The following is a 25300-nucleotide window of genomic DNA, read 5'->3' as shown; positions in this document are numbered from 1 at the left end:
TCTTATCTTGTTAGGATCTGAGCTGACACTGAGCAACGGCACTCTTATATCAAATCAGGGTCTGTTAATAGAGGTGGTGGCAGCAGGAGTTCAAACAGAGGACTTATGCTAATGCAGAGCGCTGCTCTAAGTCAGCCTCACAGAAGCAGAGATGAGCAAAGCAAAGGATGCATTTAGCAACGCATGTAGGAATTTTCAGTTCCTTAAATGCTTTTGCTCATTTTACTTGTTTTTATTTGACAACAAGAACCAGGTAACAACATTGTTCCATAAGCATCAAAGGTGTGTGTTTAAGGCATGGTACTTCACTACCCAGTTCCAAATACAGACAGTCATATTCTGAAAGGTTAGCCAAAACATGACTAGGGCTCCCTAAAAAATGACTTCGCTGGACGAGTTCCAGAGTAAACTTTGCTCTTGATTTTTGGACGTCATGTTATCGAATGTTCTTGCTACACAATGAAATGGCTTAAACGTGGAGTTAAATAATACATGTGAACCACTTTAGCTATGTAAGCTGCAGAAATGATTACAGAGATAATGGTGAATTATCTCCGTTGCTATTCCTGCTGGTTTGAAGAGATCATTATGAAGTAACCCGCTGAGAGCAGATCAAAGGGAGGGACTGCGACAACCTGCACCGTGGAGGACATGTTTCTGACAGAGTAGCACTCTGCATTGAAAAATCTCCAATCATGTTTTCCGGCAGCTGATGACTTCATCGTATGATGAACTTCCATTATTATAGCTTTTACATTTAAAAACTTAAATATGCTTTCCCACATTCCTTTAATTATTCCAAGTTCACACGGACACTGTATGAGTATTTAATGCCAATGAAAAATGGAAGTAAGGGACCTGATGGGAGGGTTGGGTGGTTCCGTTGATGAGAGATTTCCTGCCTTTGTGCACATATTGAGAAAACACTCGACCTCCAAAATTGAAATATTCAACTGGATCAGCGTTTTACTTCAAATACTGTAAATGACTACTACATTCCTGGGATGCACATACATTGCAGCACTGCCCCAGAAATGTTACTTTATTGTGTCTGGATCCCTTCTCCTCCCTATAACAGGTGGGCCAGTCTGAACAAAACATGAACATCATCACACACACAAGGCAATTATTAACATCTATATGTTTTTAAAAAGCCTTTCATATAAATTCTAATTCTTTGGATTTCTGTGTATATTATATTTCATCATCCTCCCTGCAAATGCAGTTTCATGTTCTCCTTGGATTAAAGCCACATTAATTTTGTTTTAGACAGCTTTGATGAAATGAGTAAAAAGTATGTAGTATGTGTATCATAGTATGTACCTCTAACGCCTTCAATAAGCTCACAGTTGGCTGTAGCTCACTAGATAGAGGAGGCTAAACATAAGGCTGGTGGCTCAATCCCTGGCTACTCCAGGCTGTGTGCCAAAATATGTGAATATCGATCTGAGCATGCTGAACTGCTGGAGTGTTAGAAAGAAAGCACTTGGGTGTAGCAAAAAGTGGTTGTATTAATGGATGAATGATGCACCAAATAAAGCTATACATGAATCATTCTATTTCCCATTTAAGCAAAACCAGCTACTAACAGTATACTGGAGTAAAAACATGTAATTCCAGCTTGTGTTTGCTTATATTTGTTGCCATAAACATCAGAACACCAAACAAAGCGTTTCATGATAAACATGTAATGGTGTTGCCAGGTTCGGTCGTTCGCACTACTGTCCATGCACGCCTCACAAGCTGCTCTTTTATTCGTTTATATTATTGACAGTAAGTAAATATATTTTGAAATATTGTGTCAGTAACGCACATATGACAGCACCCCGGGTAACTGTGTAGTTGTTCTTTTTGTTCTTTTCTTTTCAGGCAGGCAGCAGTGTTTCACTAAATAATGCATCGACATCTGCTGGCACACGCCTCATATCCTAAATATCTTCCTACTTAAAGTGATACGGTACACTCACAAAACTATTGCAAGCCAACATTAGCACAGATTGCTTTGCAGTAATTTTCTATTAACAGTAATTTCCATTCATTAGATTATTAAAATGCCCCGTTTAAATGTAGCTGTGAGTCTGAGCCTCCTCTGCAATTTTTCACAATAATGTGTTGGTAGCACATGAGTAATGGTGCCGAAAATGGCACCACAGTGATGTGTTGCTGTTGTGCAATGAAAGCATTTCTCTCTTGCTAAACATGACATGCAGTAATTAGCAAAACCTGCTGTTACCCGATGCCAGCAGATCGTTGACCAGAACGAGGAACTTCTCATCTGCCACTTGGGCATCAGTCATTAGGAACACAGTGCCAATATTCTTTACGCCAGCTTTCACGTAGAGGGATGCCAGGTCACTCTGGATGACAGGGAGAGTGAGAGGGTTGGAGTGGGAAAAGTGGCACCCATAATAAGATTTGTTATTTTGCAGCGATACATGCCCGAGTGCTTTAAATTTATATACTGTGAGGATTATGTTTGGCAAAAGTGCATGCACATAATAAACTTTGTTAGATTTTAAATGAAACATGCTTTTACAGGATGATCTGTTTGTCAAGTACTCCTCTTCAAACCTTTAGGTCAGCGATACTGTAGCCTTTCCTCAAGGTGATCTGGAAGACCTCCAGATTGGAGATGAAAGCAGCCAGCCGGGTCAGACTCTGCTTGCCACTGCCGCCCACTCCGACCAGCAGCACATTACCCCGTGGAGACTCCAGGATTCGGTTTATCCGGCAGCTTTATGTGGAGGAGCAGACAGCCAGGGGTGGGAGAGGTGTGGGGGAGGAATGAATGAAAGGGTGAGACAAGAGAGCCGGATAAAAATGTCTGACTCATACAACAAATAGCAGAAGACAAAAAGGTTTGTCTCCTGCTCTCTCTGTTCTAATGCTACCTGTCACCACCGTCTACTCCAGACTGTTCCACTGACACGTACAGCAATGAAATATATCAAACATTACACTCAGCTGCACTGTGCTCCGGAGAATCTTTATGATTTTAGTAACACAAGACATGTGCTGCTGTTGTCGATGAAATTACTTCATTATCGCTTCTGTTGCTCCGTTTGTGCCAAAAGACACTCACTTCAGCTGGCCTGGTAAATGTAATCTCTGACAGTTCAGTTGCTTCCTTTTCTTACACGTCTAATTATGATTCAGCAACTTTTCGAGCTTGCACATCCACATTAGCAAGTCATAGATACATCTTCTGCTTCTATGCTTTCACTTCTAAGTTGTTTAATGTAAATTAAACTCAACTGACACATCGACTAAGATTTATTACACTTCAAACTGCATCTACTTCACCATGTCAATTTCCACTTTATCCATTTGCATCTTTTACATTACAGTTAAGTGCGTTAAGCTCTTACCTGTAAATGTCGACTTAGTTGCTGAGAGTGCTTCAAATCACAGTTTAGCAGCTTTTGAAAGCTTTAGATTCAATTTTAACTGTCGTTGTGTAAAGCTCCCAACTTCTTGAACTGTGTTCGTCAACAGTGCGGCTTCGTTTTGCAGCTGCTGTCAGTTCTAAAACTTCCCCCCTTTTTCACTTAAATCTCTTCAAATGCTTTTATCTTTTTCACTTTAAATGCTTTCCGTGTCAGTCCTGGGCTGGACATGAGGATACTTTAGCTTTTCACATCTGACTTTTTCTATCTACAATAAATGCTTTCTATCTGACACCTGAGAAGGAGTCAGTTCTCTGATGCTGTAAACTCACTTAAGTGCTTCAATTTAGATCTTTTAAAATTCAAGTGAACTGAAATCTCTCCAATTAACAACTCGGTTGCTTTTTTCTCTTTCACTTTAATTGCTTTCACTGCTTTGGCAGTTGTTTCCACGGTTCAAAAATCAAGTGACACTTTTCATACTCAGGTAAAAGTTTGACTACTTGCAGCTGCTAACTCAGCTGTTTTCAGTGATAGTACACAAACTGCTGACTCTACTTCCTGCAAGGCTTAACTTGAAAGTTTTCATCCTTTGAGATGCCATACTTCAACTCATCTACTTTTAGCTTCCACCTAAGATCCAATCAGTGCTTCAAACCTAATGTGAGTGCGCCCGGCTTACAGTTGCAGTGAATTTACAATTAGCTCCACATCTCATACCAAAAACAGATCAGATATGATATCACAGTTAGAGATGAACTATTTACAGTAGCTAAAGCCATAAATGTAAGAAAGCACACTTTTCTCTTTTCATTGGTTAACTTATCTATAAAATGATGAGAAACAGTTTCTGTATCTGTCTGACAGATAATCTTACTCCATGCTAACATTTCAGGACATAAATCTATGCTGGCTGATAACAGGTGTCAGACATTAGATAGACAAAAAGAGCTGACCTTTACAGAACAAGAACTTTGTGGTGGCATTATGACATCACTTTGAAAAAGTGCATTGAATAAGCAGGCACACATTTTCTAACCAGTCATCACCTCCTTTACTAAAAACTTGTCCACATTAGTTTTTAAGAATGTTATTTTAAATCCACTGAATATTGCCCAAGTATTGTTGTTCTTATATGTTGTTAATTATCCCACAAAAAGACCAACATCAGTAAGATGTAGTCATGCTATTTTCCTTACTACGAACCCATTGATCACTAATTACTTTGTATACTGAATGTTAATCTATCTGCCTAGACTGCAAAGAACTTTGGGTCATCTGCTGTTAGTTTAGATGTGCCGTATAAATAAAAGTCTTATAATTACACATTTTAGAAGACTTTAAGACGGGAAACTGGTAAAATAAAAAACAAAAAATATGCTACAGAGGCCGGGGTGACATGCAGACTTTTTTTTTTAATTAAAATTTTTTATTGAAAAACGTTGAATCTCTTTAGCATTTATTTCATCTGCTTATCTACTCGGTGAAGTGGCTGCTGTTACTTCTCTAAATTCTTTTAGTCTTAAAAACTTCTTAGTTAAAGAAACTCTCCACAGAGGAGCAGCTCAGGAAGCTGCTGTTTTGGGGAAGAAAAAAGCAGCACATCCCGTTCTAATCAGTCTAATTCTACCCCCGGAGACCTGATTGAAGCGTCAATCAGTTTAGGTTTGTTTTCTTAACAAGGTGTTTAAATAAGGCATTTTTATTCAGTTTGAGATTTTAAACCAAATATGGAAGAAATATTAGCTACATGTTAATGTAACCAATCTGGATGTTATTTCTAGGAATAGAAAACGCTGATCAAACGTTCTGGACGACAGGAACTGTGGCATAGTGGACTGGTGTATTTGGCTATTTGTGGAATTTGTTGACTGTTTGTAAAAATCAACTTTAATGACGACTGATTTTTTGATTCTGAATCTTGCAACCAAAATACTTTTAGACTGAGCATCCAGTCTGGATTAAATTGTCATGATATATGCTATTTTTTATTTTTTCACAGATTCACCTGTCTCTATGTTTGACAGTCTATAAAATGGAAGCGGTAATCCTAAAATACCTTGGAAGCCAGCCGACTGTCTTGACAGACAATAAAAAAACAGATACATTTTTTTTTTAACTCTATCTGTAGTCCTCCTCCTCCCCGGGGTTTCAAACTTCCACTCACATGTGAGCCATGGCGTCCTCAAACAGCACGAGGTTTAGGGTGGCGTTGACCTCATTGTAGCTATCCAGCACCTCCAGCAGAGTTTTACTTAGGCTGCTCCAGGACTCTACGGCCATGTATCTGGCCTCCCCCTGACCATGGGCGAAGTGGCAGTACAGGTTCATCTCTCTGGTCTGCTCCAGAGTCTCCTCCATGTCCTCAGGAGGCACACACGCAAACACACACACACATTTCAGCGATAAACATACATACTGACCCACACACTACCCCTGTCAGCATAACATTAGTGTTAAGCCTAAACAGTCTGGACAGGGACACAGCTGAATATCACAGCTGCGCAGAGGGTGACCTAGTTCATTTTCACTCTGGCAAGTGTTAGGCCCCAAACATTTGACTGGAAAGACTGTGTGTCTGTTCAGGATGCTGGTTTCCTCGGAAAACAAATAGCTGCAGTAGATGTGATGAATTAGACTATTTTTCTACTTTTTTGCAAGCTTACATATTTATCACGTTCAGCTGTAGTTTATAAAGAGACTATAAAAGTCTCTAAACATTGTCTTGTTTGCATGTAAAAATATAGCAGTAAAACATGCTGCATATTGCTCTGTGGCACAGGGGCAAAATGTCATAAGTTTACCTTAGCTGCCAGCTGTGAAAACTATACATGAGCAGGGTTATTCTCTCCCTTCTCCTTCTGTGTGTGTATGTACACATATACTTGTCAGGTTCTTCATTGTGGGATGACTAGTGTGCATGTGATAGAGCTAGGGAGTGCAGTGAGGGAGCAGTGGACAGAAAACCATTAAAATGTTTTCCAATTTGCCAGGCTGACAGCACGGACATGACAGGCAGACCCCCACACCACACTGATTAATATTCTCCCCCAACATTCCTTTTTCTCCTCTCCTCGCTGTGTTGGCCACTGATGTCCAGGTCCAGACACAGAGCAGGCAGCCTAATGATCCCGCACTTCCCTCCCTCCCCAGCCTCCAGCCTCCCGCTCTTGTCTTCCTTCGCTGAACTTTGTAAAACTCTCACCTCATAGAACTTCTTTACTGTGTCTGCCTGCAGCCTATCAAAAAGCTGGAAGTCCTGCTCCTCCACCAGCTTGTCTCTGTAGACCCGGTTCGACTCATGCAGGTAGATTTTCAGCAGGTCTAGGGGGGCTTTCAGACACTCACCGGTACAGAAGAGAATGCCCTGAGCAGGGAAAGGAGGGAGGAAGGTTTCAAGTTTCATTCCGTTTATTCCACAACGAGGAGGGAAACACAGCACACTCACTGCAGGTAAATCAATGGATATTGAGTGGACAAGCTGTTAGGAGGTGTGTCAGATAAAACTAAGAAATATGGGATCACTTTTCTTTCAGCGTGTAGTCTCAAAGGTATTGCTGCGTGCAGAGATGGAAGAGTGACCAAAAAAATAAATAAATAAATCAGGCACAGACTCCACACATCATTCCCACAGAGGCTTTAAACACAAATCTTATGCTCTAACCTACATTTTAATTGGATATCAGTCATTTATTATAAGTTTAATGCACTTTTTCAGATATGTGCTGGTTAACAAAGAATTTCAGATTTCATACATGACCTCCAAGGTATGACAGCAAAGAAGAATTTAATACAAGCCACACTGCAATCCAGCTCCACTCCAGCTCCTATTTACGGTAATGCAATACTGACTTGATCAGTGTTATGTCTGTTCTTATTGATACCAGCTCTGGAATGCACTGGAGGGCTTGCTTCTACTGTCTCCACTGCTGGGTTTCTAACAAAGCACGTCTCAAGGAGAGGGGGTCGTGCTCAACAGAGCTAGAAACTAACTGCATATGGAAATTTTAGTCCTTTTGGACCATAATGGTGCTAACTGAGCTATAATTACTGCCTTGCTGCAATTTACATATTTTACCTGCGCAGACACATATGCACACTGAAGACTTTGCAGGAAGTGTTAAGAGTCTTAAAAATAAAACTTTAGTAGATAAACTGAATATTTAATCCATTGCAGACACGAAAAAGTCAGGTTAAAATCAAAGAACCCCCCCCACCTCAAAACTGGGGGGATCAGTCTGATTCATCTTCTTTGGACTGTGAATATTTTGAGCAAAACCTGTGTCAATTCAACATGTAAATACAAAGCTATTTGATGAATGAAAATTTTGACAGGCTGATGAGTCAAGTAGCCAAGATTTCAAATAATGACGTACGAATGAAGTGTTAGCCTAAAACTAAGCAATCAGATTGCTCTAAATGCTGAATCAGACAGCTTTTTTTCCTATTCTTGGCTCCTTCTGATATCACTGAGGGGTATCATGCTATGATTATCTGGGGCATGTGTTTATGAGAGGCAGCCAATCACAAGAAAGTTAGCTTAGAGAGGAGGAAGAAAGCTTAAACTTCTTTAAGAGGCGATGAACTGAGAAGCTGCACGAAGGCAAGAAAACAAGGATTATTTTGAAATGTGAATCATGAAAAGCTACTCGAGGTCCAGGAATAAAAACATGGAGGAAATGGAAATGAGCAGAATTAGACCCTATTAACAGTAAGCTGTGATGCATATCTGTTTTAAATTTTATCGCAATTGGAGACAACTAAAAATATAAACCCCATGGTGGTGTTTAAGGAAAAGTGAGAGCTTATTTCTGGCTATCATCAAGATTCATCTTCTTCTGAGTTTGGCCAGAAGCAGTAATTGTACTCAACAATATCTATAAAACAACTGAGCCAGCATGGCTGAACATGAATGTGGTTTTTTAATTTATTGTTTTTGTGGGTTTTTCTTTTCATCCCTTAGATTAAAACAAAAAAGTCACGACAATGAGCAGATGAGTGTTTGGTGGATGATTGATGATTAATGCATCTCTAGAGAAAGCCAGTGTGATGCGACGGCTTTCCCACGGGGACGCTGACGATGAAGCCAGGCGGATCTCATCACAGTCTCACCGCGTCACATAACAGGTGCCATATAGGATGAGAACAGGCTGGAGAGGCGCCCAGGCACTGTTTGTTCCCCTCTGCATAGCTTTACCCAGGAGGCAGCGGCAGAGGCAAGCAGATGCTGTGTGTTTCCAGCCCCAGAACTTATTCTAATCAACAGAATCATCTCCGGGGGTAAAGCCAGCTGAGTCTGATCTGACTCCATATCTGAGCCGGCTGAATGAGACAACTGGCTGCTAAATCCACTGTGTAATTGTGCAGATGGGAGGTGTGCTCTGGGTGTGGATGAGTGTTCTTAAGATGCAAACCTAGCCTGAGTAATGGACACCACTCCGGCTCTACCAAAGTTAAGACGTTTTCCACGAGAATGTGTGAATGATGTCATATTTTTGACTTTTAATAGATCCAGTTCTTTCTACTTCATTTCTTTGTTTAATGGTGTCAATCACGACTCCCCGCATTCATTGTGTACAAGTGTGCTTGAGCAAAACAAAACACCATATGGCACCTAACTCTATATAACAGTAATAATCACAGCCTTAGCTGTTAGCAGTATCACTTGAACAAACTGAGAGCAGACAGAACTTTGTTTTTCTTCTATCCAGCTGACTTTGGCATACTATCTCATCCTCCGTGCCCCTGATCTTTCATTGCTTTGTTCAACTCAGAGGAGAGGGATTAGAGAGCACTTGGTGTCGGCATGTATCTGTCTGTCGTTCTGTCTGCAGCATGCTCGCTTTTCTCGTAGCCTGACAGCTGCTCCGAGCCCCAAACAATGCTTCCCCTGCTAACAAATGCACCCAGCTGACTATCTACAGAACATCATGCAGACATATTGTGTAGTCAGTACAGTTTGGCTTTGGTCTCTCTGCACCATCGTGCATTCTCTTTCTCTCCCTAGTCTCTGTCCTCCTCTTTCACTCCACATCCATCTTTCCCCCCGTCTCCTCCCTCGCCTCTCGAGCGTCGAGGAGCTCATTTAGGCTGACGTGGAGAAGACAAGCCCATGGATATGCCCGCTGGTCATGGCAGAGAACGAACGCTGGCAAACGGAGCTCTTTGACAATGCTCCCAGTCGGACGGCAAACTGTTTGTCTAGCCCTATTAGTGGAATTTGGCTACTGTACTTCACTTATAGTGCGTTTAATTTAACATCCGCAGGGTGGAATGATCAAACTAAAGCCCAGGAAAACTGAAGATTTATGGAGACAATGTGTCTGCTCTCTGTCTACTCGCCAACTTTTTTAAGGACAGGGTACTTTAAAAAGTTGGCGAGTAAAGGAAGGTAAAGTTTAGAAAGTATTAGCTCCTGTTAACTATTCAGCAACCTCCACTAACCTTAGAACTTTGCCAGCAAACAGCAACAATCTTCTCAAGATGCAGCCTTGACTGTTTTGTGGACCCGCTCCTTTTGTCATTTTCAAAAACACCTTTACACAGACCACTGCAAGCTCCCACAGAGCTTCTAAGCTTGGCTTTCTGCCTCATTAGTGTTGATTATAATGAGACAGCTTCCTCTGGCTACATCTCCAAGTTTTGAAGAAAGGAGGAAAAAATCAATTACAAAAAAAGTCCTCCAATTATCTCAGCTGAGGCAAACATCTGAAACATCAAGCTAGTAAATACTGACTGACAACTATTTAGGCCTCATGGCTGAAATGAGAGGAAACGTTTGTACTGTCAAGCCAAATACTTTCCCACTTTTGAAGGTGTAAAAGCACAGAGGTATGGCTGGGAAATACTGCCGAGGCAGAGCTGTAAGCTAAGAGGTTTCTCGCCTCTACCCACCTGTCCTCGGGTCTTTGCGGCGAGAACTGAGTAAAAAAAAAACTTCAAATAAGCTCCAGGAGTCCATTTTCTGGCTTTCTTTACATTTCCTCTCAGGATGGGGAGAGGAGACAGCTTTGACATTGTTTCCTCTTTGTGGTTATTAGATGTCCGATCTCGCTGTGCAGACCAATTAAAAAAAAAAAAAGATTTTGATGAAAGAGGCAGAATGGCTTATTTAAACACTAGCTTCAAAGTGTTGTGGTGCAATTTAATTCCCAACTTTTTGACGGCAGTGATGTGTGTGATCTAGGACCTAGAAGCTAAGTCTTTAGGTGGTCAGGGCGAGTGCATTGGCAAGGACGATAAGTAGGCTTTAATCTTAAAGTGCAGAAGGCTCAGCATACTTCATCTGACAATCTGGTCTAAAAAGAGTCTCTCCTTGTGACGGCTGAACACTGACATTGCATCTACATCATGCAGTGATTTGCCAGGTGTGGTGGGATGGTTTAAAAACTTTATCTGGCTCTCTCTTTTCTTTCTTTCCTTAAACTCAGTGAGGCCTACCACATTATCTGTTATAGAAAAGTACCGTAACCCAGTGATGTAGGACTGTATGAATTTTGCCATCTAATATTGCTCTCTTCAGTGTTTGGCAATGCTAAAATATTTTTGTACTGTGTACTTGTCTATTCACTAAGTGTTGGTATTTTATCAATGCCTGAAGGTCTAGCTATTCTAGCTTCTTGAGTTGCTGTTTCGAGCCCTCCAGTGTGCAGCACAGAGCTGTCTTTGCCATTCTTGTTTCTGGTGAGATAACTAAAGACACTCCCACATCTCCACATCACAGTGGTGTCCCCACTGGTTTTGCTGTTCTTCGATCCACACCATCCTTGGCGTGGGTCACAATAAACGTGAATAATAACTTTCCATCCACCCATAAATGAACAGCACATGAGGGTGCTGAAGCCTTTCCCAGTTGTAATAAGACAAAAGACAGGATACACCCTGGACACCCATTCATTAACATTCACCTACGGCTAATTTAGAATCACATGTAACATGAAAGTCTTTGGATTGTGAAAACCAGAATTCCTAAAGCAGACCCACACAAGCACACAGAGGAACTGCAAACTCAGCTGGTCACCAGGTTCAAACCTCACTGTGAATCGTAAGCACTGCATCACCACTTAAAGGAAAATCTTGATATTGTGACAAATATGCACAAATAACAATATTGCACATAGCTGCGTTCCTTTTTGTATGCTTTTATACAGTTACACTTGGAGACTCTCCTGCTGCCTCCCTGCACTTACATTTTGTGCTCAATGAATTTGAACTCGTCTACATTCTTCTGGGGCAGTGAAAGTTGTCACTTGAGGTCCATCATGTACCAGTCATTCTGAACCACACGACGTGCTTGGCAGACCACAGGCAGATGATTGCTGTCCTTTTAAGCTTTTGCTAATGGCCTTTTTGGATTCAGCTGCTATTTTGATTTTGATTGCTGGTATTTTTGGGCAGTTTTTGCTTTTAACTGACCGGCTTTGTTTGTCATGTTTGTGAGTTTTGCTTGCCCAAACTCTGGAGTGAAATTTCACCCTATATGAAAAAAAATCAGGATTAGAAAAGAATCTAAACTAGCATAGTTTCACACCTATATATTCTGCACAGTGAAAAACTCAGTTGGACCTCAGTTGGTCCTCTGTAAACTCCAAGCTAAAATTATGAAAAATCTAGTTCCTATAGCTCAGTGGCTTAAAGCATTAATTATACAACGGAGGGTGTTAAATGAGAGCCTGCCCTCCATGAAACCGTGGAGGATTCTGACAGAAATATTGCCCCAAAAGCTTCTCCCCTGACAGCTACAGCGCTCTGATATTATATTCATTTAAATACATTAAATCATCACTAACACCCGTGGAAGTGCAAATCCATTCTATTTTCTGTTACACTTATTTCAGACTTATTTCTGGCTTTCAGACTCAGCTCTTAAATCAATAATCATTTAGATGAGAAATTAGTGATAGAAGCCTGGCTCTACCCGCATGGGAAGCAGAGCCGTAGAAACAGAAAGGAGCAAGTTAAAAGGAGTGATATGGAAAAAAGCTCCCAACTTTATGGAGGTAACTTCTTGCCTTTCGTTGTGAGAAGTTTAGCCTGAGGTCATACCTCTCAAATCATTTCTGCATGGATAAATCCTTCTGGTGTATGTGTTCAGTATGCATCACCTGGAAAATGTTGGAGAGGTCTCGCAAGTTAAAGATGTAGTGGAACTTGACTGCGGTGGGGAGGAAGGCGGAGGAGACGCGCTGGTGCAAGGCCAGGGCTAACTGCACAAGGGTGGAGCAGCTCTTCTGCAGGGCAGCACTGAAACCCTCTCCTCTCAGGTGCTGAGACAGAATGGAGGTGTAGATGGTGCTCAGGGCCTCGGCTCCGGGAAACGACAGGGCAAAAACTGAGAAGTGGCGCTATAGAGGGGGGCAGAGCATAAAGGAGGCAAGAGTACACACATGTTTGTCACTTATTATGCAGTCGGTTTGTTTCCGGAATGAAACCAAGGGTCACCTTGTGGGTGTTTGCAGCAATAAGTGAAGAAAGGCTGTCACTCAGTCAAGAATGACTTTAGAATTTAAATATGACAGGGTGAATGTCTGGGTGTACAAAGTGTGTGACTCCAGGTCAGTCAGAGTTTGTGTCTATAAACAAGTCATTTTTAATCTAACTGCAGAGGACAAGGTCAGAAATAATCTGCATTTAGCCAAGTACCAAAACTTTCATTTATTAAACAAAAATGTCCCTCATACTATTGGTTGTCTGCTGCTCCACAACAAGATAAAGAAAATTAAGTGCTGTGAGAAATTATCGTCACTCAAATTTTAATATTAGACAAAGATAACCCAAATGAATACTAAATGCAGTTGGTAAATAATTTCATTTATAAGGAGGGAAAACAAGCGTGTAATCAAACACACGTAATCAAAGTCCAGACTTAAATCTGATAGAGATGTGTTGTCATGACCTTAAACAGGCCCTTCATGCTCAAAAATCCTCCTGTGGTTGAAATAAGACAATTCTGCAAAGAAGAGTGGGCCAAAGTTCCCCCACAGCAATGTGAAAGACTCATTGCCAGTTATCGCAAATGCTTGATTGCAATTCGCTGCCAAGGGTGACACAACCAGTAATTAGGTTTATAGGACAATTACATTTTCCCATAGGGCCTGGTAGGTTTGTAAAGCTTTTTTCCCCACTTAATAAATTGAAATATTTCCTGGAGCAGCAAGTGTATTTTACTCCACAGTTAAAAAACAGTCCCTAGAAACATTAGTATTTACACCTGCTCTCTCATTCCACAAAGTTCGTTTTTAAAAAACATCAGAGACAGACGGAGTGTTTTACTCTCCTACCTATCATGTCTGCAGCACTGACAGTACAACTGCTGGAAATCTCTCCTGCTGAATCACCTCCTCCTGCCCCTAATAAAGTACACTAAATACCTTCAGATCGTTGATCTCTCTCTTCTTTAACGCTGTAGCCATGTACCAAAGTTTGTCCCCCAACCTCTTCATTGCAGGCATGTCTCACTAACTTTTCTACAAGCTGTTTCAGTGTAATGACAAGAGGCACCCATCCCTACCTACCGTCATCTGTTCTTTTTCTACCAGAGGAAGCAATCGCAACAGTATCGAAAAGAATTCAGTCCAACAATCTTCCTACAGTTGAGCATTACACTCTGGACCTGAATGTTCTGTGAGAACGTTTTGATGTTCATGCTAAAGTCCTTTTAAATTGGAGTCTGCAGCATTGTTCTCTTATCTAAGCCCTGCAGCTGTTGATCTACTCCTTCAGATGTTAGATATGATGCTAGCCACAAAATCATTTAGTGACAATATGGCAAACAATGCTCAAACGGCAACTAATTGATGTCAGTCTCACTCTGTGTTTTGATTCTTTCACTTATTAAATTCTTGATCTTTGACAGATGTTTGTTTTACCACATTTACTCTTTACAGCTTTACTGATACACCTGTCTATCCTCTCATTCTCACATATGTATTCTGTCTTGATTCCGCTCTTCTCTCCAAAGCATGCCTCCACCTTCATCAACACACTGAAAGCAAACATTATATCAACTGGACCAGCCCCCTTTCTGTTCTTCATGCACTTCAAAGCTGCCCTCACTTCTGCTTACTAATCCTCTGAACATTTTCTTTATTCAGCTCCACTCATTAATATGTACATTTCCATCTGTATCCTTAATCTTCCTGGCCAGCTGCATATCTTTTTCAGCTCAGTTTCTGTGCCTCACCAATTGTTACAGGTCCTTTTCTCTTTCCTTATGTCCAGCCTCACATATAACTCGCCATAATCCTTTAACCACCTCTCTCTTTGCCGTATACCAAGCCTCCCAGTAGTCCTGTCTACTTTCTTCATCTCTGCTTGTTCCACTTTTTATTTGCCAGCATCTTCTTTTAAATAATCCTTTACTTCCTTATTCCACCAATTCCATTCCAAGTCTCCTGTCCTATTTTCTCTGTGCAGAAAATACACTAAACACCTTCTTGGCAGGTTCCCTCACCACTTCAGCTGTACTTTCACAGTCTTCTGATAACTTTTCCCTACCACCCAGAGCCCGTCTCAGCTCCTCCCTGAACTCTGCACAATATTAGTAACAGTAAAGCAAGTAGAATAAAATTTTATTTTTATAGCACCTTTCGAGACAAAGCTCATAAAGTGCTTCACAACCGAGCCAGAGCATTAAAATCACATAAATAAATATTTATTTTTCAACTACCACCCTTTAATCATTGCGTCTACTTTCCCTCGCTTCCTCTTCTTGATTTCCAAAGCCAACATCCGAGGTTGCCTAGCTACACTCTCCTCTGACACCACCTTGCAGTCTCCTATCTTTTTTACACTGCACCTTCTGCAGAGGATGTAGTTTACCTCCCTCCACTCTTATATGTTATCCTGTTTTCCACACTCTTCCTGAAATATGTGTTCAACACAGCCATTTCCATCCTTTTAGCAAAATCCACTGCTATCGGCCTGTTTACATTCCTCTCCTTAACCTACCCAACAGCTCCTCGTCATCTTTGTTCACTTCATGTCCACTGAAGTCTGGTCCAGTCACCACTCTCAGTCCACTACTGATACTCTCTACCACTTCATTCAACTTACTCCAGGAGTCCTCTTTCTCTTCTAACTGACATCTAACTCACAGGGCACATCCAGTGACAACATTCACCCTTCAATTTCCAGCTTCTAACTTCTGATCCTGTTTGGCACTCTTTACCTTTATAACACTATTCACACTATTCCTACTCAACTTCATATCTACACCATGACAGAACAGTTTGAATCTACCTCCAACGCTCTTGGCCTTGCGTCCCTTCCCAATAATACATCTATTGTCTTTCATTCCACTCTGGCTGCAACCTCCTTCTTAACCTTTCATCTCTATTATTTTCTAGTGGATGGTTCCCCATTTTACATATGGTCTCAGATTAGGCATGGCAGTGCAGAGTCAAACGGCTTTCCCTGGGACATAACATAGAGGACTCTGTCCTCCCACAGTTTTACTGCTCTTTTGACATTGCTTTTACTGAGACTGTAACTGAAACAACTAGATTCATACAGCAGAGACAGATAGACAACTGTGAACATGGAAAACAACTCTTCAAAGCATCAAACGAGTTAGTTTTTCTAATGGTTGTAAAACATTTCTATCACGACTGTTTGTGCATGCTTTACATAAATGTTATAAATGCCTCTTTGAAGTCATCTTTACATCCCTTTGTAAAGCATTATAAATTACCTTGTGTCTGAATAGTGCTACACGAATAAATTCGACTAGTGTTGTAGTAAATAGACCTAGGCACTTTGCAGTTGTCGAGTTGATCACAAATTCTGACAGAAAATATTCTATAGTCAAACAATGAACCCAAGCACACCAGCAAGTTAACGAAAGAGAGGCCAAAATAGAAGCAAGGTGTTGCAGTGGCCCAGTCAAGCCTACATCTTAATCCATGTGGAATCAGTCGGTAGGACCTCAATAAACAAAAGTTTCGCCATAACGATGCCATTAATAAAGTTATACAGAACATTATTACTGCACCTAAGCTACTGAATGGGGTGTGCATTTCCTTTTACTTTAGACTGAAACCAATGTATTTTAAAAACTAGCAGCTTGATGTGACCCAGCTGTGATGTTGCTCTGCTACATTTGTTGGAGACAGGGCTGGATAAACCTGACATCACAGCAAAGCATGTAATAGACACGCTGGCTGGATATACTGTAAATAATGGAATTGGAGCTGCTCTGCTGGAAAAACTATGTGATGATGTGGTTTTTAAAATTACCCACATCGTTTTTCTGTATTGTATATTAAAAATACCAAATAATATGCCTACACTTCTGCTATATCTGTGAATCAGTACTGAATGGTGACTTGTAATATCACATTACAATGTCCTCATCATGCTGCACACTGGCTTGTCATGTTTCTAATACTATATATTTGCAGAAGTTGTTTGCAACTTCTTTAACTCTGACCCTGCAATCTTCTGTAGTATAGCCCCTCTGTACGGCAGAAAGCCACATGAATGTATATTGTGGTATTTTCTTTTTTTCTTTTCTAATTTCTTACATTAGATTAGTTGTGTGTGTAATAACGCAAAGCCACACAAATAAGCAAGAATAAATGCGGCACCACCCTCAGGCAAACCAGTCTAATTTTCTAAATGCTGAATTATAATGTTGAGAAATGATGGAGTTAACGCTTCCTGAAAGTTTTGTCAAAATCTAATCAACTCTGCATGAAGGAACAGACAAATTAACAAAGAGAGAAACAAACAATTTGGCAAATTCACAAGGAAGAAATAAATGACTGTAAAACAGCATATTTAGATTAACTTAGTCCTAGACTAAAAGTAAAGGTCAGTGAAAAGGGTCTAGGACTGGGCTAAATTCACATCTGCTAAACTTGTCGATAATGGTTCTGAATTCAAACTCAGAAAGCAAATTTAAAGAAAAACTGATAACGTGTGAGATGTAGTGCACGTGAAACCTCAGCAGCGAGTTGCATAACCAGTGGATCACAGCGTGCTGGGAGGCCGAATGTGTGTGTGTGTGTGTACCTGCAACCGTGGATTTATGGTGAAGCTGCCAGCTGTGGGGTTCATGCAGGACACGTATTGAACGTTGTGTATTTCCTTCAGAAGCAGCTTATTACGCTCATACCTGGGAGTCCACACACACATGCAGAAAAAAATCACTCTTTAACAGTCTTGCATGCAGAAAAATACTCATGCCCCCTGTCTCTAATACACACACACACACCCACACACACTTTTGCAGATATGGACGCCTCAGCTCCCACTTAAGCTGGCGTGGCACAGCAGCATCCTCCTTCCTCTAAATTTCATACCTGAAATCCTCCTAGCATATCTCTAATGGGCTGACCGTGTCTAAGCCAGTTAGCCTGTGTCTGACGCAGTGGAACCATGTTCAGAATGGCTTCACTGTGTCAGAGAGATGAGCAACAAAATCCTTTTAAGGCGAATCACACAAGCCTGCTCCCACATTTGACTTTTGACACTCATAAAAGTTGTAGCATATTGATACTAAGGCAGGGATTTCTGTGAATACTAAAATGAGGGAGTTTTCAGAGGAAAGCTGCGAATTATTAACATTTCACAGCTATCAGCTACTGGCACTCAATTATCTGAATGATCCCTTTATCTGTTAAATACAGGGAGAAATTGTCAAAACTGTCCATCATTTGAGCAATTAAAGCGGTGCTGATGTAGCATTTTCTGAAAATCACCTCTGACAGCACAACCTATAAGTATAATGTTCCTCCTTCTCAAGCAGCACGTGTATATTCTCTCCCATACATGTGTGGATACTGCACAGCTACATGATAAATGACAGCGCCTTACCAGTGGTTGTAGTCCATGTGTTGGCGTATTAGTGTGTGAGGCTGAACCGTGCCATATGCATCCACCTCAGGCATGTTCATGTCGTCTATGAAGTAGATCAGTCTTCTGCTGCCTGGGGGTCCGTAGTTGCGCCCTGCTTTCTTCTCAAGGGGTTTTTCTAACACAGCTGTGCAGGAGATGAATGAAAGAGCAGACAGCAGAAAGAGGAAAATCAGCACAGAGGAAACTGTAACTGAAAAACAGCATTTACAGAGTAGCTTCGAATCTGGGAGTCGGGGTCATTTTGACTTTAGAAGAACACCCAAGGCAATGATAACTAATATGTAAGAAAAATTATTCCACTATACGAAATATAATTTTCTATTATTCTCTTTTTGCTGTTGTAGTATTTTTAACTTTTTAGGTCTCAGTGTGATTTACATTAAAAGAAGAAAAAAAAGAAAAATATTAATTGACATTTCAAGTGAGCTGCAACATGCAAAGAGCAGTTAGACATTTCTGTGTGTTAAGCACTGACAAGAAAAAGACACAAGGACACAGGGTACAGGCACTAAAGCAGTCTGAGGTGTCCCAATATGGAAAATAAAGATTCGGATCAGCAGCATTACCCATGCTACATTTGCATGGATGTACGTATGTATTTCTTTTGATAAACTGTATCTTCAACCTTCGGAGGCCCAAGTTGTCATGACGACTCTGACACTAACTCTAAGGCAATTGTCTCTGATGACTTAGACTTCACAGGGTTAACCAGCAGCTAAAGACAAACACAGATTTGTTATTTATATTTGCAGTAATTTACATTTGGCTGCTCTGTTCTGGGACTCTGTGTCCTGACAGAGACCCCAACACAGAAAAGACCGAGTATCCCTGATTAAAGATCATATACTACGGAGATCTCGCAAAACTTTTGCGAGATCCCGAGATAGTTTTGCGAGATCTCGCAAAAGTCCGTCTTAATTTTTTTTTCTCCCATGTCCCCTGCGGGGCTCCATAATATACATATCCTTTAACATAAAAATATTCTACTTTTTTTTCCTTTCTTTTTTTTTTTTTTTTACAATATTTATGTAAAACAAACTGTAAAATTATGTAAAATAACTTTTATATTAATGTTGATGTTTTCATATTTTCTGAGTAACCTTACAGAAACACAGCTATGGCTATATAAATCATGCAATCATGATTTCATATGTCTCTCTGTAAGGATCACTGTGAGTTGGTCAGCATCAGTAGAAGAAATACTGGTGACTTCCAGTGCTACCCCTCAGTCTCCAAGTAAACACATTTATGGGATAAAAATCCTCTGTTGCCACATTCTTAAGTTATCACATTCACAGAACTTGACCTCTGACCTTGACCTTGAGGTCGAAGCCACTAAGATTCAAAATCATCGCAGATTTTTAGTAGATACACGATGGTATCAAAGTCACGAACTGCCTGCATAGCCGGCTTGGTGAAATCAATACTCTATCAGTCTTTTATGAATGAGGGGTAAAAAAACAAACTCCATCAGTACTATGACCTCATGCAACAGCTTAGCACAGTTATTTAATCAATTACAGTCCTTCAGATGCACAGCTTAAACAGAGAGGTGTGCCATTTGCCATTTTAAATCATTCCTACCTTGAAGCATAGCAGATGTGGTATAATAGTTAAAAGGGACATTTTTGATCATATATTTCTCTGCGTCCAGTGATCCCAGTTTTTCCCCAACCAGAACAGACTTCCCGGTGCCAGCGTTTCCAACCAGCATGACAGGCCTTCGGTACTCCAGCAGATGGTCCAAGAAGTAACGAACTCGAATGGTCTCTGTAGTGTGGACCAGGCATGCCTGCAACATGGGAATCATTCACAAATATTTGATACACATTGTCTGATGGGAACACTAGTAAGACTGTTCAGTGTCGTTATTATACCTCATACATTCCTTGTTATTCTATACCGTTTTGTTTCCTCGTATTCCTAATTGTCTAAATCGTGTAATATTGCAAAGCCGCTCCTTTGTCCTTTGTGTGTTTGTTACCTGATTTGCATTGTGAGTGCCCACCAATGTACAAGATCAGCTTGTATTCAAGAGTTGGATTACGGTATTAACTTTTACTCTGCCTCTATCCTGTTTTTCACTCGCTGGGCCCACGTCCTCATTTTAGGTTTGACAGCGGCTCCTGGGCCTGGCAGATCCCCATAGAAGTAAAGAAGTTAAAGAAGTGAAAAGGGGATGGAGGGTGGGGCACGTAAATGAGAATGAACGGCTTGTAGAACTGGGGGAACCTATATAGATGAGAACCGGAAGGAGCGTGTTTGGAGGTGTGGTCCAGCTCCTGAAATTCAGATACTTTATCTCCAATTGAGTCCCCATCCTGCTGCTATGCACAACAGGAAGAACTACTGTAGCTACTTTAAATTCTAGGTGTATTATTCTGATCACTTTTTCTCATGTGGACAGGTCTTTAAAACATTAGCTATGGTTGACATAAAGACAAGCGCTTGTCTATTCACACATCTAGAGCATTTGGAGTTACGTTACAGCCACCTGCAGAATGCAATCCTAATTCTGTGACAGTTTTCACAAACCCTTGGTGAACATGCCTTGGTGTTAACTTTTGCTCAAAGTTGTCCAATGTGTCAAATTTGTCGGCTGACATTGTGATAGTCTATACTTTAAAACAGTAAATATTCTGTTAGAACTTCCAAAGAAATGAATTTTTTTCAAACCCTTTTGGAGCAATTTTTAACAGTAGTTTTTATTTAAAGGGATAAGCTTTGGATCATACAAATTAATGTTAGTTTAAATGTTTAATAATAACTGCCAACATTAACGCCTTGAGGTTTTTCAAGATGGCTACTGATTGGCTGGTTGGAACATTTAGTCACGTAAATAGCACATAAAACCTAAGAAAGCAAAGAATGAAAGAAAACACACAAAAAAGCATCTAATCTAAAACCTTTGTTGTACCTGAAGTGGTGTGTCTGCATCCATCTCAAACTTGGGCACCATCTTGGACCAGGGTTCAAACTTCTTACTCTTGGGGTCGATGTAGTAATCAAACACGGTGCCCTGGGTAGGGAACTTGATGGTTTTGAACTCGGTCACCCACCACTTGCTGAACTCCACTCTGTAGTCAACCAGCTGTGCTCACACAGAGCACACATGCAGAGACACAGAGGGTAGGCGAGCGGTCAATACTCTAAAATGACTTCCCCTCTGCTTCTTTTCTGTACAGTAGCGATGGATCTATGTGTTTGATTTATACTGGTGCGAATGCAAACCAGAGGACAAATAAATGGCAGCAATATAGTGATCCAGCTACAGCAGATGAAGGGTGGAAAATAAGAGATGGCAGGCGTATCTATGCATCTCTGCGATTCAGATGGTGAAGTAGCCTCATCACCTGCTGGCTGGCAGCTCCTCGCCTTCCTCTCTGCCTCCCCACTCCTTCCTACCTGTCTTCTCTATTCACTACCAACTCTCCAGTCAATAAAACCACTTAGCATTTAAATGCATCTGTGATGGGAAAATAAAGTGGAGTACATTTGTACCAAGGGGAAAGCAGTTTTATCCCATAACTTAGACGGACGCGCTTACTGTACGGCACTAACTGGATTGCTTAGCAACTGTTCGTCATGGCTCTCCTGCTGATTTAAATTCAGCCAGTCTGTGTGTTGTTCAGGGGGAATGGAGTCCACTTCATTTTCAGATGAAGATCTCTCCCTTTTAAAACCCCTGCCATTTCTTCAACTGAAAATAACATTGAAATGACTTTTCACGAATAGAGACACAGAGTTGAGTTGCATAAGAGCCATCACGGATGGAATAATACCAAGAAATACCAAGTGCAAGAAACTCTTTCAGGAAGGGGTTATGGGGAGAAAAATTATTCAGCTGTTTCAGTTATTTCCCATTCTTTTCCTTCTTTATGCAACCACTTAGTACTTATCTCACACGCCTAGAGCCCTTTGCATTACCTGGTCTTGAAACATGGCCCCTCCAAAGGCCCAGACCGCAGCAAAGACAAAATAGAGCTCATAAAGTTCTTTGGCACAGTCTGCCGGGGTGTTTTCTGGAGTCAGAAGACATTCCAGCAAGTAGCACAGCATCTGGACCAGACTCTGCTCAGGGATAGGGATGATCTTCTTAAACCTGAACAAAGATAGATGCATTACATCACACGATTCAAGTATTGTAGTCGTCTCATGTTGCTCATTCAGTACATAAAGGAACAACTGTGTACACAGCAAACAATAAAATGTTAAACTCTGGTGTTACAATCTGCAGTTTTGAATTGGATCACATGTTTCTTTTCCTCATTTAACAGAACAAACACAGCTTCTTTCAATTGAACACACTGAATTATGTTGAAGTCCAAGAAAAGAGATGACATATTTATGAGCTGTGGCACAGTGGTTCCATGCACACTGTCTCACATTGTGAACAAATTTGCCCTCCTCTGCTTCCTGTTTTTGCTGTGTGCTCTAATAGGAGCAGTGATGGAGGTGTTGGAAGAGGCGAGTGGTCCTGTATAGAAAGCACCATCCAATTCTGCTGACTCAGTCCGTGTTTGCTCGTCTAACACGCCCACTTAGTACCATTTGTTACGTGTTATGTCACACCCCAACATCCTGCGTCAATATATGACTCCATGCACTTCCTGTTACAGTGGCACAAAGCCACAGAGGAGCTGCGTTACCTCGACCTGAGTGCTTCCAGGCAAGGTGGGATATACTTGTCAAAGAGAATGGTCAGGTTGGCCTTCTCTGACTGGGCTTTCCTCTTGTCGATCCAGCTTGACACTGGTGGATTCCACCCAAGGTCTGCTGGGTTTATGTAAAGGATGCCTGAAAAAAAACATAGAGTAAGATTTTAATTTATCACATTCAGGTTTACAGTGTTTATAACAGGGCTGGATTTGGGCAACGATATTTTTTGGACTTCTGCTGAACCCCCCCACCCTACCTTCCATGCACCAAGCATGCCGTATATAAAAGATGGATGGAACCACTATGACATCAGCCACTGATTTTGGAGCTTTTGCACCTTTTGGCCACTGCAACTTCATTTTTTGGAGCTAGAAGTGACCATACCTGAACGAGAGGGTGGAGTGCTAAGCTATTAGCTAACGCTACCCAGCTTGGTTCACAAGTTCACAAACACACATATTGCTAATTAGAGCTATGTGACAGACACACAAAAGAATGAAATCATATTTAACTTAGTGGCCCACAGTGAATTTGGTCCTTTTTAACCCTTTAAGACCTATCATAGAACCAAGTCCGCCAGAGCTTATATTATATTTTTACATGTTGTAGTGCCATTTTTGGGAGCATTTCAAGTTGCTATACATCAATACAACCATTATAGTCCAAATTTTAATAATATGTATGCATTAAGTGCATAGTAATTACATAAATTGCAAAAAAGTGCAATAAACTACAAAACAATTGAAAATCATTTTTGTTTTTTAACATATATTTCTAGTTAGAGAAATTTAAGAGGCTTATCCCTCAAAACTGTGAATACGAAAAAGTTGTACAAAATAGTTTCCCACCACAGGAAATTTATTTTGAGTGTCTTCATAGTTTTATTTTTGAAATACACCAATTTTTATATACTGCAGGAAAAACGAAAATAAAAATTATAGTGCAAATTTGCAAAAAAACGGCATGTGCATCAAAATAAACTATTTCCAGCAGTGCAATATGAATCCTAAGCATCCCAGAAATGACACAGAAAGTCATAAAGTCAAACATAACTTTTAAAAACACCAGTATAGGCTCATAAGGCCCTGATGGTAAAAAACTACATTTCCGCAAAATGACATCACTTCCGGTTTTGGGCAGGTCATGGCGGACATGCGATAGTTTGCGCTGATGGACGTAGGAAGTGTTACGAACAGCTGATCGGATCGGCAAAGCGTGGTTCTGGAATATTATGTTTCTGTTGCTGCAAGTGATTTTTATGCAGTTTTTGCAAAGCTTTATGTGGAAGGAAACCATGACCTAGGACAAGCTGATGGCATAAGATGTAAGTACAACTCCTCCGGTTTCATATCCAAAAAAAATTATTGAGCTAGCTTACGTGGTTGCAGTGCTACCGGGATTTAAAAATAGTTACTCAAAACGGAGCGTGCCTGCTAAGACCAGCTTTAAAGGGTTAAACACTTATCAGAAGAGCAAAAGTAAAACAGTGAGAAAAGAGGAATAACAAGAACTACCCGCTCTGGATACAGTAGCAGGGGTGGCAGTGCGAAGGTGGCTGATCTCAAACACCAGCCTCATGGTGGGGTTCAAAGGGATCCGCTCATTACTGGCCAGAGTCAGCACCTAACAAGAGGGGAAAGCAGATTTTCACACACAGAAATAACAGAAATAACTTAAACAGAATGTGTTCTTTTTGTGCCTGGCACACAGTCCAAGCCTCTTTTTACATGCAGACACTGTTATTCACTCTCTCATTCAGAGAGTACAAACAGTTTACTATCCTTTCGTATCAGTGATGAGTCAACCACGTTCCCTTATCATATCTGAATGCTCGTTCAGTGAACAACAGACAGTCTTTTATTCTGTGTCAAACTGACATTTTCTTTAAATCAATACAAGCACACACTCGCATGTGTTTAATTCAATAGCACCTTGTTGTCATCCATGACTGTATTGAGTGACTCAATCCACATTGGGTCAATGTCTCCATCCAAAACAATCCACTTTGGTCCGCCGTGACTAATGTTGGCCAATTCGCGCATTATATTAGAGAACAGACCTGCAGGAAGGACATGAGACATTTTGGATGTTTGAGACAGGTCACTAAACACTTTGCACTGATCACATTGTATCTGTGAAGGACTCTGTAATCACCATCTTTCCACTCTCGGGTTGCTGGGTTGATGATGCCAAAGAGCTCGTCATTGGTCACAGCCTTAGGGTTGAGGTCTGCCCACACGGGCCGACGCTTCATGTTCTGATAGGTCCTGTGGAGTGATCTCATCACCTGGCTCTTCCCAGTGCCTGCATTCCCTATCACAAACACAGAGTGACGCACTGCCAGCAGTTCATCCAGCTGCACCACCTAATAGACAGACACAGTTTAACATTAGAAA

The 25300-nt window shown here is 40.9% G+C and overlaps 1 protein-coding gene across 1 annotated transcript in view; it reads right to left on the bottom strand.

Annotated features, from left to right (window-relative positions):
• Nucleotides 1-25300, bottom strand: part of dnah9 (dynein, axonemal, heavy chain 9) — a 164659-nt gene that overhangs the window by 78703 nt on the left and 60656 nt on the right. Inside the window, exons 38-51 of the mRNA XM_013913056.1 lie at nt 25059-25269; nt 24836-24963; nt 24419-24527; nt 22895-23042; nt 22173-22347; nt 21163-21336; nt 19830-20037; nt 18204-18369; nt 17400-17502; nt 12491-12730; nt 6592-6753; nt 5554-5750; nt 2572-2734; nt 2234-2357 (exon numbers count right to left, since the gene is read on the bottom strand). Of these exons, the coding sequence (XP_013768510.1) occupies nt 2234-2357; nt 2572-2734; nt 5554-5750; nt 6592-6753; nt 12491-12730; nt 17400-17502; nt 18204-18369; nt 19830-20037; nt 21163-21336; nt 22173-22347; nt 22895-23042; nt 24419-24527; nt 24836-24963; nt 25059-25269 (2308 nt within the window). The remainder of the gene's footprint in view (nt 1-2233; nt 2358-2571; nt 2735-5553; nt 5751-6591; nt 6754-12490; nt 12731-17399; nt 17503-18203; nt 18370-19829; nt 20038-21162; nt 21337-22172; nt 22348-22894; nt 23043-24418; nt 24528-24835; nt 24964-25058; nt 25270-25300) is intronic.

Source organism: Pundamilia nyererei, unplaced genomic scaffold (genome assembly GCF_000239375.1).
Source record: "Pundamilia nyererei isolate P.nyererei 1_Seehausen unplaced genomic scaffold, PunNye1.0 scaffold00005, whole genome shotgun sequence".
NCBI lineage: Eukaryota > Metazoa > Chordata > Actinopteri > Cichliformes > Cichlidae > Pundamilia > Pundamilia nyererei.
The sequence above is the reverse complement of the archived record's forward strand: the minus strand, read 5'-3'. Positions and strand labels throughout refer to the sequence as shown.